We start from the raw sequence: 12,661 nt of genomic DNA, 5'->3' as shown, positions 1-12,661 counted from the left end.
CAAAGGTAGGGAGGCATTTGCTTGCTTCTACATAAAAGAAGAAAAACTCCACCACCCAATGGCATCATAATTCCACAACCCACAGCTTAGAACACTCTGACTCATTATTTTTCCTCCCCAAAATGTGACTTTTGGGCAAGTTATCAATGCTTTTTTGATTTCCTTATATTTTAGTTGGTATTTAACCCACTCCAATTTTGCCTCTACCCTCAGACACCATCACAATTCCAAATCCATCGGCTATCGCATCATCTAGCTTGAGCTATCAAATTTTAAACTACATTTGTCTTTGTGTGTACGTGCGCGCGCACGTGTGTGTGTGTGTGATCTCTCTCTCTCTCTCTCTCTCTCTCTCTCTCTCTCTCTCTCTCTCTCTCTCTCTGTGTGTGTGTGTGTGTGTGTGTGTGTGTATACAACACCATGTATGCAGTCAGAGGAAATTTTACAGGAATCTGTTCTCTCCTACCACCTGAGTCCTAGGGCTAAAACTGAAGTCATTAATTAGAGGTGGCAAAAAAAAAAAAAGCACCTTGACCTGCTGAGCCATGTCGCCTGTCACTTGGGCTCTCACTATCACTGCACACTCTCTGACCTGCTTGACAACAGCCGCCGAAAGGGCTCCTTTTTCCTGATTGCTCTCCCTCACCTCTTTTTCTGAACACCTATTTCCATAGCTCTGTCGTTTCCTCTTGTTGATACCTTCATTCAAGCCCAGTCTTTCCCCCACTTTTAAAGAATCCTTACAGTTCCTACAGTGGATTACTCCTTTGTTTAGAAACACATAAGCTAAGTTAATGGCCTCTTTGCTGGGCTCCTAAGTCTGGCATCTCCGGTCACCTATTTTGCATTTCTACTTGGATTTCAAATACATATTTTGGTTTCTGCATGTTCATAATTTGTTTCCTTAGGAAGCCTCTGTTGCTCCGATAAACTGTTTCATTTATCCGTGCTTAAAGCAAAAATCTAAGCAGTACCCTTGACTGATTTATTTTCTCAAGCTCTCATTTGCCCACAAATCCTGTATCTTCCACCTCCAGAATCACTTCTAGCTCCCCATTCTTTGCCACTCAAGCCTACCATCACAGCCTTTTGTCTGTGACCACATTTTCATATGTGCCAGCCAGTGCCAACCCCCCCTTCCCTGTGCCCCTATAGTGTTACTGCCTCCGCCGCCTCATAGAAACCAAGCTGTTTGCTGTCTCTCCGTTCCTTTTCAATTGTCTGTAGTGTGTAACTGGAATACCAATTCCTAATCCCTTAGAATCTTCTCTTTCTAATCCCCTTTGACTTTCAGTCCCTCTAAAGTAGCCCTGCACCTCCCCTTAATGTCATCTTGCCTGCCTTTACTGACTAAGCTCAGCACTGTTCCCTTGTTCGTCAATAGTTTAGAGGCCGTCCCCCCATCACTAGAAGATTAGCTTAGGACCAAGAGGGAGGCTTGGGTTGAAGGAGGAGATGGACATTCAACACATATTTGTTAAGTCATTGACTAGACAGATACTTGAGTGAATGGCTGATGTCCAGTTCCTCTGAGGTTCCCTAACCTTTTCATGTTCACTGGGGTGATTCATCTTCCGCCATAGCTCCTTATGTTATCAATAGCGATGATGACAGGATGCTTTGGGCGGCTAGCAGGGAAAGCAAAGGTGATGCAGAATGTCTCCTGGCTGGTGTGGTCAATTCCTAAACAAATAATATCCGCTCATCAGTCATTGTCCTATTTCTGCCAACTAGATCTCCCCAGAGGAGTCATCCATCAGCTTGGTTCCGAAGACTGACAACCTCACCCCGGTAGTCTCCTCTTCCCTGTACAGACTCATACTAAGAGTTTTAAAAAGCCCCAGGTTGCAACACGGTTAGCAGACTTGCAAGCAGAGGGACAGCGATCGAGGGGCTCTGGAAAGGGCCAGAACATGAAGGTAAGCCGCCGACACCTGTTTTGAGAAGTGTTCCTTTATACCTAGGTTATATTTAACGAGCATTCTAGCGGCAGAATATTTGAAGAATATGCCTTTAGTGAAACTGTTTGGCTTTGATGAGTAAAATAACGTATTCCCCAGTTCTTAATTTGGGTGAAGTTATGAAAATCATATATTCCTAGTTTTTAAAGTTACTCTGTGTGGATTATCTAGAAGGTAGGATCATATACTAGAGTGAAGAGCTTATTGTCTGGTTTGAGGAGAAGACAAAAAAATCCAGCGCAATTCAGATGGACCTGTTTAGGTGATGTTTCTTGTAGGGCCCCAGCAGCTTGGTGATGACAGCCTTAGCCCTTCTCCTGGTGCTGTCTGTCCTGGGAAACTCCAGCGGCGCTCCGCAGGTAATCAATCGCATTGCAAGCAGAGAAGACCGCTTTAGCGGGAGCTGTTCGGGCGTCTTGGCTTTTCCTTCCTTCCCATCCCACTACCCTGCCTTAACTGCTTTTTTCTCCCATCTGGGCTGCAGAGACTCTTTGAAAGGAGGAACTGGACCCCCCAAGCTATGCTCTACCTGAAGGGCGCTCGTGAGTCCCAAACTCTTTATTTTCTTCACCGAAGTGATGGGAGGCATCCGGGGAATCCCGGAAGCCACGGAGCAGGAGCCTGGGGAGACAGTGTTACAGTTGGCTCTAGAAAATAGTTGGGATCTTAGACAATCCAGAAATGGTGGGCGAGGGCAGGCGGGACCAAGAAAGATTCCCTGATATCGAGAGAGACTCTACTAGAGAGGACCCCGGTGTCGGGGCTCACAGCGGTAACCCCAGCACTCTGGAAGCTAAGGCTGGAGAACCACGGCGAGTGTGAAGCCAGCTTGGGCTACCTAGAAGGTTTCAGGTGTAAGGACGATCCTGTTAAGGAAGGTGGGAGGAGGGAGAGGGAGGGAGGGAGGGAAGAAAGTGGAGGAGAAGGGTTCTAGAACGGGATAAGGAAGGCAAAGGGAAGGGAAGGAGAAAGGGAAATACGGGAGGGAGCACTGGTTAGTAAACTGAAAAAAACTACTGTTTTTTGTCGTTGGTGGTTTGGGTTTTTGTTGTTGTTGTTTGTTTTTGTTTTTGCTTTTGTTTTTGCAAACAAGGTATCTGGGGCTGGTGAAGCAACCAATGAACTTGACGAAAACAAAAACTAGGAATTGGGCGGGTAGAGGGGAGAGGGATGCTCGAACCCTCCTGGGGCTGCTCACCCAGGCAGGGTCGCCTCGCAGGCCGCCACCTGCGGCCTCTCCTGGCCAGGGGTTTGGCGGTCAGAGCTCAGCCGGTGTCTCCCCCGCAGAGGGCCGTCGCTTCATCTCCGACCAGGGCCGCAGGAAGGAGCTCGCTGACCGGCCGCCTCCAGGTGAGTGAGCCCAGCGCCCGAGGGGTGGTGGTGGGGCTCCCTATCTGCGCTGCCTCGCCCCCAAGCAGGCGACTAGGGCTACAGTGGAGACAGAGGGCAGAGAGATCGTCCTGGTTCAAGAAACCCACCCGGGTATTTATGAATCTAAGACCCTTGCTCTTTTTTCCTCCTAAACACCAATTACTATTAAAGAATTACTTAAAAGTTTCAGATGTATCTCCTCCTTAAATTACCAGAAACAGCTACCAAAAGATTTTAAACCGAACATAATTAGGTAAGTCATTAAAAATAGAACCAGGTATGAAGGACTGAGGGAGGATCAGTTATTTTCTTGGGCCAAGTTCAGGTTAAGCTATCCAATCTCGAGTGGTCAGCCCGAAATATTTGTACACTGAGTAACACTAGGTAACTGTGTGAGAGAGAGAAGGAGGGAGGGAGAAGGAGGGAGGGAGAAGGAGGGAGGGAGGGAGGGAGGAAGGGAGGGAGGAATGGAGGGAGGGAGGGAGGGAGGGAGGGAGGGAGGGAGGAAGGGAGGGAAGGAGGGAGGGAAGGAGAGCGAGCAGCACATGCAGGCAACAATAATGACTAAAGAAAAGGTCATGAATTTGAGAGCAGGCATAGGCACAGTAGGGGGACAGAGAGAGGGAATGATGTGGTATTCATGATATGTGAAATCCTCAAAAAAAGAGAGAAAGAAGAGAAGAAGAAGAGAAGGAAGGGAGGAGAGGAGATGGGAGGGAGGGGAGGGGGAGGGAGGGATGGGAGGAAAGAAAGAAAGAAAGAATAAAGAAGAAAGAGAAGAAAAGAAGGAAAGAAAGAAGAAAGAAGAAAGAAGAAGAAAAGAAAGAAAGAAAGGAAGGAAGAAAGGAAGGAAAGAAGGAAAGATAGGGTCATGGACTTTTGTTCTTGATGAACTTAATGTCATTGCAGTTTAAAAAGAAGAAAAATTGATTTTAGTAAAATGTTGTATACAAATTCTAAGAATAAAAGCTATACTGATTTTGAGAATTCTTCAACACCACTGAACATAACCCTAGCAGATGCTTCACAAGTTTTTGTTTCATGTTCCTCAAGTGTGCAGTGTAATTAATCTTATTTTGTGAGGGTAAATATGCTTCTTCTCTTTCTGTTACTTTCCATTAAACTCAATGTCTGCATTGAATTGGGAGTATGTCTTCTGGCAACTTAAATTTGAGATAGAGTTTGACAGCATACATAGTGCGTGTAACCTGAGGAATTTTAAATAGCTCTGAATATTTAGCAAATTTATCTTTAGTCAGCTAATTACCTTATGTGTGGCCCAGAAGGCAGATGTTTATCTAAATCTGATTTGAGAGAAGTAAAGTAGGAAACTCAGGCTCCAATGGAATTATACCTGAATCTTTTGGCCCAGGCAACTCCCTTCTAAGCCCTGAAGAGGGGAAGTGCAGTTGCTTCTATCCTGTCTTCCTTTTTTGTTGTTGTTGGTTATTGTTTTGTTTATGTTTTTGCTTTTAGAGAGAGGGTTTCTCTGTAGCTTTGGTGCCCAGCCTGGAACTAAATCTTGTAGGTCAGGCTGACCTCAACTCAAACTCACAGAAATCTGCCTGCCTCTGCCTCCTAAGTGCTGGGATTAAAGGCATGCACCACCACGGCCCGGCCTCCTGTCTTCCTTTTGTGACACACTCCCTAGCATAAAGTGTACATTCCTCTCCCATCCCTGAATGTAAAAACAGCAAAAATAACTGAAAGTCATTTCCAAGAGACATATGATATCTCAATTTATGAAGATTGTCATGAAGCCAATGAGACTTCATCATCAGCAGTCACGTGCCACCAGCTTTACTACCTACGTCCAATCCCTTAGAGGATGCATATACGGAAGGAGAGAGGAGACTCCCCAGAGTTGTCCTCTGACTTCCACATGAGTGTGGGCACATGCATGTGCACGCATGCATGCACGCACGCACACAACACACACACAGAGGACAGCACTAAATAAAATGCTGTATAAATGACTACTTCATTTTCGAAAATCAATATGCAGTGTACGCTGCTTACAGATCAAGGGTTGGCCTCACAGAGGCCTTCCTAATCTCATACTGCAGAGCAAGCTCCATTTACATGAAGGTTCAGTTGATGCAAAATATCTGAGTGCTATTTATTTACAACGTTGAATGGGCATGAAATTAAACGCTGGTGTGTTTATATGAATATCAAGGCTGTATACATTTCTCTTTCTCCAGAAAGACGAACCCCGGATCTTCAACTGCTGGCTCTCCCAGAGGCTGCAGCCCTGTTGCTGGCTTCCTTGCAGAAACCACAAGAAGGTACAGATGTTGGTGACCTCTTTCAGTTCTGGACTAAGAAACTTTGCTAACTACCGAGCCTCTCCTTAGACCTACAAAAATGCTTATTCAATCAAGCCAATGTGCTTCCTAGTAAAATTAGTCCCAAGAATACAAAAATACTACCTTCTTGAGAGTGGGGAGTAGTATATGAATTTCATAACCCCTTACCTGTTATTAGTGACATTTATTTGTTGGTTTATTTTCAAATACAGTGTCTTATGTACCCCAGGCTGGCCTCAGATTCCCTATGTAGCAAAAGCTGTCCTTGAACCTCTTATCCTCCTGCCTCCACCCAATAGTTAAAACTGAAAGAGCTCTAATCAGCTTTATTGTTTATAACTAAAACCTAAAAATGTGAAATAATCAAAATCCAATTGCTCACTATGTAAAATTAAACCAAATGAAAGTACTGATCGCCAATCAATCCCTTTCGCTTTTGCATACAACAGTAGGTATGGCTCACTCCAACACACAGGGCCAGCTTTGACTGTAGGCCCGTGTCATCGGCACCTCCCTGTCTAGCTTCTTCTAAGCCAGGAGTGGATGTCATCTTCAACCACCCTGTCCAGGTGGTGAAGAAGTACTGGCAGAACTGGGTTGGTAATAATGGATCAGCTAGATCTTTGGAAGTTCACAGACCTGCGTGTACATGCTTGCTCTGTCAACTTTGACTGGCTGTGTGACCCTGGCATAGGGATGGTCCCGCAACTCTAGGGACCCATTGTAATGAGATGTGTAGTGAGTGTGTGTGTATGTAGTATGTGTATGCGTGTGTACAGAAGTATGTACATATATATGGGTGCTAGATGTTGTCCCTGGATGTCTTGTCAATCACCCTTCACCTTAGTCTTTAAGATGGTTCTCTCACTGAGCCTATCTTTTTCTTGAGCTTCTGTTCCTCTCTCTAAAACCAAGAATGTGAGAGTTCATTTTGTTTGTTTTTCTTTCTTACAGATGAAGGAGGGAATTTTGATCAAAGCAGACTCCTGGAAGACAGACTGCTGAACTGGTGAAGATGCAGCAGAGCACTCTCAAGTGTAGTTCTATTCATGGTGAAAACCGTAGCCACACCATTAGGGCCCATGCCCCCTTCCATCCACACCTGTAACCCTAGACACCAGCACCTCTAGGATCAGTTCTTCAGAAGTAAGACACATGGGATTCTGAACACTGTCAAGTTCTACTGCCTTGGGTTGACATCACCTGACTTACGTAGGCTTGGGTTTTGTATGGCCTTTAGAATGCCAGGGTGGAGAACGCAGACTTGTTCTTTCTTTCCCCTGTAGTCAGGCCCTGCTGGATCTTAGCAGCTTGTTTCTCATCCCATCACCTTTTTGGGTGTCACTCAGCAACAGTTCTCCCAACCCCTTTTCCTCATCCCCGGTAAGAGAGAAGGTATGGTAGGATTTGTGTGGCTTTTTATAATTCATTGAGGAGAGGTCAGTTAAGGAGGGAGGTGAAGAGAAGATGCCTGGGATGATGCTCCCATAAAAGCACATATTAACTATGACTGCTGAGACAGAGGACCCTCCATGATGAGGAAGCCCTTGGAAGGTCTGGGAATACCCAGGGCTGGGAGCCTCTTTGTGTTTCAAGGGGATCTACTTAGAAACTTGGACCTTAAAGTTGCTGGCACACAAGCAGATGGGTGATGGAGTTTGCGAGAGCGTATGTTCCACAAATGTACAAAATAGCTTGAGGTACCCCGCTTTCTGTGACTGAAGGAGACGTCATCATGACTTTGCATTAAGGTACTCCCATGACACAAGTGTACTACATCTGCTTGATTTATCTGTTTCCAAATCCACACACACACACACACACACACACACACACCACACACAGAGTCAGGGGTGTGGGGGTGAGATTCCCCACAGCAAGCAAAATAACTAACTTGGAATTACAGCATGATCAGTGGTATTTTTTTTTTAACTAAATCAGTTCAAAGACATTAGCCATAAGTGCCCAAGTGACAAGTATTGATTCTCACCGTCCCCAGCTTACGGCTATTACTTTGTAGCTATAGAATATTTTTATGTGAATATCTCTGTAATGTGAAATTTTAAGTCAACTGTGTTAAGTAATCAAAACCATGTATATATGTTTTGTCTGCTTCTCAGTTCATAATTAAATAATAAAACTATATTCAAGTTAGTGTACCATTAATTTTTGCCAAAAAATGTCCAAGTACTAGAAACTGGGTGGCCTTAGAGGCACCTGTCACTAGTCATGACTTGACTTAAAAGTGGATTTACTAGAGTGCCCCATATCCAACTTACTAAGTACTGAAGGGATACACCTTGTATGGACTGCTCATTTAAATACTTTCTTTGTTCTAAGGATGTTCCTAACATCTAGCTCAGGAAGTAGGTCTTCTCACAGTCAGCCAGAACAACCTCAAATGTTTGTTTCAGAGAAAAGTGGGAGTCAAGAGAACACGTGGGAGAGGCAGAACAGGAGGAGAGGTCACATTTCATAATAGCACATTCCAGTGAAATGGCCCAGTTCCTGAGCCTGCAAAACTGCATTAATCACTTTTAATGACCTAATTGCTTTTTAAAATTTTGTTTACAATGGGAATTTGACACAGGCTTTGTGCATGTTACTGAGCTTCACACCTGAGGATTTTAATCTCATCTTAAAAAGCCCCACCCTCCAACATGACCACAATAGCAAGAAAATTCTAACATGAACAGATGGAAAGATTACTTTCCAGCAAGAAGAGCATGTGTTCTCAATTCTCTTTATTTCTACCTTTGTACAAACTGAAATCAGTAAGGTCACAGATAAAAACTGTTTATATTTTGAGACTTTATATTGGAAATTGCTGACCTCAGTACATGTTCAGGTACTGGACCATTTCCTCTGCAGGATTTCCAGCTACTTTCTGCACAATGCAAGATGTCCTTCCTCTCATTGCATCCCTCCTATCTTCAGCCTTGACCCTTGGTTATTCTCTCTGCATTTCTGGTAGATGGTTTCCTAAACCCCAACACCATTGTAATTCTCAAGAGGGCAAAGGGACTCTGCTTATTTGGATCAGTGTCCAGTCCACACCCCTTCTGTAAGAGACTCTGCCTTGCTTGGATCAGTATCTGGTTCACACCCACTTCTGTAAGGGACTCTACCTTGCTTGGATCAGTATCAGGTCCACACCCACTCTGTAAGGGACTCTACCTTGCTTGGATCAGTATCCAATTCACACCCACTTCTGTAAAAGACTCTACCTTGGTTGGATCAGTATCTGGTTCACACCCACTTCTGTAAGGGACTCTACCTTGCTTGGATCAGTATCAGGTCCACACCCACTCTGTAAGGGACTCTACCTTGCTTGGATCCTTATCCAGTTCACACCCACTCTGTAAGGGACTCTACCTTGGTTGGATCAGTATTCAGTCCACACCCACTCTGTAAGGGGCTCTACCTTGGTTGGATCAGTATCCAGTTCACACCCACTCTGTAAGGGGCTCTACCTTGGTCGGATCAGTATCCAGTTCACATTCCCTCTGTACTTGGTGAAAAGCATATGGGTGTGTATTAGCAACCTTGAGTCTCATTGTTTTACCTTGGCAATGCAATTCCATTCAGTTCAATCTTTAGGTGACTTAATTTTTTTTAGGAAGAGCTCATTTCTCCATTCATTTGATTCTTAAAAACGCTGCAAGAAGAGATAAAGCCATGTCACCATGCTTACTTCATAGAATGTTGAGCTCCTCCTATGAGGTCTCTTTGGACTTCCTCAAGAGGAGTCCTCCCTGTGCCTTGAAAAAACATCATTATAGCATTTGTAAGACCTACAATTCATAACAGCATGTGTAAAACCAGCTCGGTTCACCTTGGTTTTGCCATGGAAGGAGGGTGGTGGTTTCAGTTAGCTGGGACCACTAAAGCAAAATACCCCACAATGATAGTTTAACAAAAACAGATTTACCTCTTAGAGTCCTGACAGTGTTGGCAGAATAGATATCTGGTGAGGGCTGCCTCCCCATAGGTGACTCCTTACTGTAGCTACACTTTCACATGATGGAAAGGCAGGGCAACTCTCTGGGCCCTCTCTTCCTTCTCTCCCTCCCTCCCTCCTTCCTTCCTCCCTCCCTTCCTTCCTTCTTTCCTTCCTTCCTTCCTTCCTTCCTTCCTTCCTCCCTTCCTCCCTTCTTCCTTCTCTCCCTTCTTCCTTCCTTCCTTTCTTCCTTCCTTGTTCTCTCTTTCTCCCTTCCTATATTCCTCCCTTTCTTCTTTCTTCTTTGTCTTTTCTCTCTTCTTATTTTGGTATTGGGTACTGAGCCTAGAGCCGCATGCAACTGAGCTACATCCCCAGCTTGGTAGGGATGTCCCTTTTCTAAGGTCATTAACTTCATTCTCAAAGATCTTACGACCTAGATATCTTACAAAGGCCATGATTCCTAATGTTATCATAGTGGGGGATTTTTTTAACAGGACTGAAATTTCATGTTCCTTCTTCCCAACGTATAATAAAAGGTGAACTTATAACCATCTTCTACATTGGCGTGACTCTGTTTGTAGCCGTGCTTCTACTTTCTCTATGGGGAAAGAGGTGCTGGATGACAGCCTCCCCTTGTTTTCAACCATGTGACATGGTGCCTTTTTCACTGCTACTCTCAACAACCCAGATCTAAGAAGATCAACTCTTGTACAGAGCATTTTCAGAGCATGGCCAACTGATATGCCAATCAAAGTGAACACTATGCAGTGGGTGGGATGTAGTGATTGGTCAGTTATGAAAAATGAACCAGGAGTAAATCTGGGTTCTGCTGCTAGTGTTCAGTTTATGACATTCGAGACACAACTCTGCCTCTGTGCAACCATTCAACCATCCCCTTCAGTAATCCCAGATGTTAGAGAGATTGTTCCCATATTTAAGGAGATTTCTCTTTTTTTCAGTAATTCTTTTTTAAGATTCCTTTCAGCTGGGCAGTGGGGGCACACCCATTTAATGCCAGCACTTAGGAGGCAGAACTCTGTGAGTTCAAGGCCAGCCTGGTCAACAGGGGGATTTTTCTGGACCGCCAGGGCTACACAGAGAAACCTGCCTGGGGGGAAAAAAGATTCCTTTCCATTTGTTAGGTACCATTCATGACAAGTGCTTTACACATGTTAATTTGTCTGAAACATTTTAAGCAAGATATTATCAAAGAAAATAAAATTTGTAAATAGTGACACATTTATTCATTTGGATTTGGCAATTAATAATTATCTACAAAAGATTGAAATTTCCATTTAAACAACAAAAGTCCTGTTACAATAAGAGGACACACGTTGGTGGTAACATCTTATTATCAACGATCTGGACACAAATTCTGGACTTCCAACGTCATGTGGTAAATATCCACTGGACTACATAGAACACGGATTTGGGGTAGTTTGTTTTCTCATGGATTTTGACAATCATCTGCAGAGCAAGATAGAAATTCATGACTTTAAGGCACATGACAAATGAATAACAAAGTCTTTTTATTTAAAATATGTGAGTCATGCAGTTATAGTTAAGAATCAGTCTTTGCTGGAAGAGGTTTGCTTGGAGTATAGAAGCTTCCATAAATATTAATCAAAAGATTATGATGATGATTTTTGGACAAGAAAAAGAAGCTAAAAATTTCTGATCATTTGCGTTAACTGTGTGTGTGTGTGTGTGTGTGTGTGTGTGTGTGTGTGTGTGTGTGTGTAATGTCTTACTCTTTAACCCAGTCTGGCCTTGATATGAGGACAATCGTTCTGCCGCAGCCATCTGAGTGCTAAGGTTAAAGGTATGAGTCACCATCTCTAACTAATTTAACTATCATTAAAATGTCCCCAGTCCTGCCACTTCAAAAACCTTCCTCATCTTTAAATTCACAAGGAAAACAAGACTTGAAGATTAAAATGCTTCATCCCAAATTACAAAACTGTCATTCACTTAATCTCCTCCATTCTTCGTGGCCAGAGAGCATATTCCATTGCGATTTTCAGAAGAAAAGGGGAGTCGCGCATTTTCACTCTCTCCGAGAGCCATTCTGACTTTGTTTGCTCCGGGTCAGCTTTTATACTCCCCATGAAGCTTTTTCTTCCCCTTAGGAACGTGGTTCAGAGAAAACGGTGACTTGATATTTAGCCGATCCCTCTCAGCCTCCTCTTCCTCGTCGTATCTTTCGTCCTCATCTTCATCTTCCACATCACTGCCCTGAGGACTGGAGGTCTGAGATCCCGACGGAGAAGGGGGAACTGAGGAGGGCCTGGGATACTTAAACCCATCCGTCTGCCAAAGACAAATAAAACACACATGTTTTTTAAAAAGGACTTCTAGGGGGCGTCGGAGAGAAGGCTCAGTTAAGAGCACGGGCTGCTCTTCCAGGAGTCCTGAGTGCAACCACCTGGGTGTGTTCACAACCCTCCGTAATGAGATCTGGTGCCCTCTTCTGGCCTACAGGCATACATGCAGGCAGAACACAGCACATAAAAAAATCTTTTTATTTTTTTTAAGACTTCTAGGTTTTCTTTTATTGTTAGTTTTGTTTTGTTTTTGGTGGTGGTTTTAAAGTAGTCTCTATACACAGCTCTGACTGTCCTGAAACTCATAATGTAGATGAGGCTGACTTCAAACTCACAGAGATCCACCTGCCTCTGCCTCCAGAGTGCTGGGATTAAAGGTGTGTGCCACCACACCTCTTTCTAAATATAATTGCCTTTTTTAAGATTTTTAATTACATGTGTGTTTGTGTTTGTGATTACAAGTACATGCCGTACACATGATTTATCTTTTTCCAAATTAGCTTAGGTTTAACATCATCCAAACACATGTCCAAGCGCTTGCACACACACACACACACACACACACACACACACACACACACACACACACACACTGCTAACAGATACCAGATGCGAACATCAGATTTCCTGGTGCTAAATTAATAGGCCGTTACTCCTTAAGGAGTGCTGACAACTGAAATCAGATCTTCTGAAAAAGCAGCAAGCACTCTTAACAGCTGAGTCACCTCTCCAGCCCTGACTTCTTGATTTTCA

The 12,661-nt window shown here is 43.9% G+C and overlaps 2 protein-coding genes across 2 annotated transcripts in view; one reads left to right on the top strand and one right to left on the bottom strand.

The window, feature by feature from the left end:
• The first annotated feature begins 1,414 nt into the window (after positions 1 to 1,414).
• Positions 1,415 to 6,804, top strand: Spx (spexin hormone). The gene is made up of 6 exons (XM_038320684.1): positions 1,415 to 1,919; positions 2,240 to 2,320; positions 2,446 to 2,503; positions 3,249 to 3,311; positions 5,537 to 5,620; positions 6,596 to 6,804. The coding sequence occupies exons 1-6, from the start codon at positions 1,914 to 1,916 to the stop codon at positions 6,652 to 6,654; spliced, it is 351 nt and encodes a 116-aa protein (XP_038176612.1). The 5' UTR covers positions 1,415 to 1,913; the 3' UTR covers positions 6,655 to 6,804.
• Positions 6,805 to 10,800: 3,996 nt separating this feature from the next.
• The window catches only part of Gys2 (glycogen synthase 2), a 36,289-nt gene continuing 34,428 nt past the window's right edge, over positions 10,801 to 12,661 (bottom strand). Inside the window, exon 16 of the mRNA XM_038321040.1 lies at positions 10,801 to 11,894. Within this exon, the coding sequence (XP_038176968.1) occupies positions 11,673 to 11,894 (222 nt within the window). The 3' untranslated portion in view covers positions 10,801 to 11,672. The remainder of the gene's footprint in view (positions 11,895 to 12,661) is intronic.

The sequence above is a fragment of the Arvicola amphibius genome, chromosome 2 (assembly GCF_903992535.2).
Source record: "Arvicola amphibius chromosome 2, mArvAmp1.2, whole genome shotgun sequence".
In the NCBI taxonomy this organism is placed as follows: Eukaryota; Metazoa; Chordata; class Mammalia; order Rodentia; family Cricetidae; genus Arvicola; species Arvicola amphibius.
The sequence above is the reverse complement of the archived record's forward strand: the minus strand, read 5'-3'. Positions and strand labels throughout refer to the sequence as shown.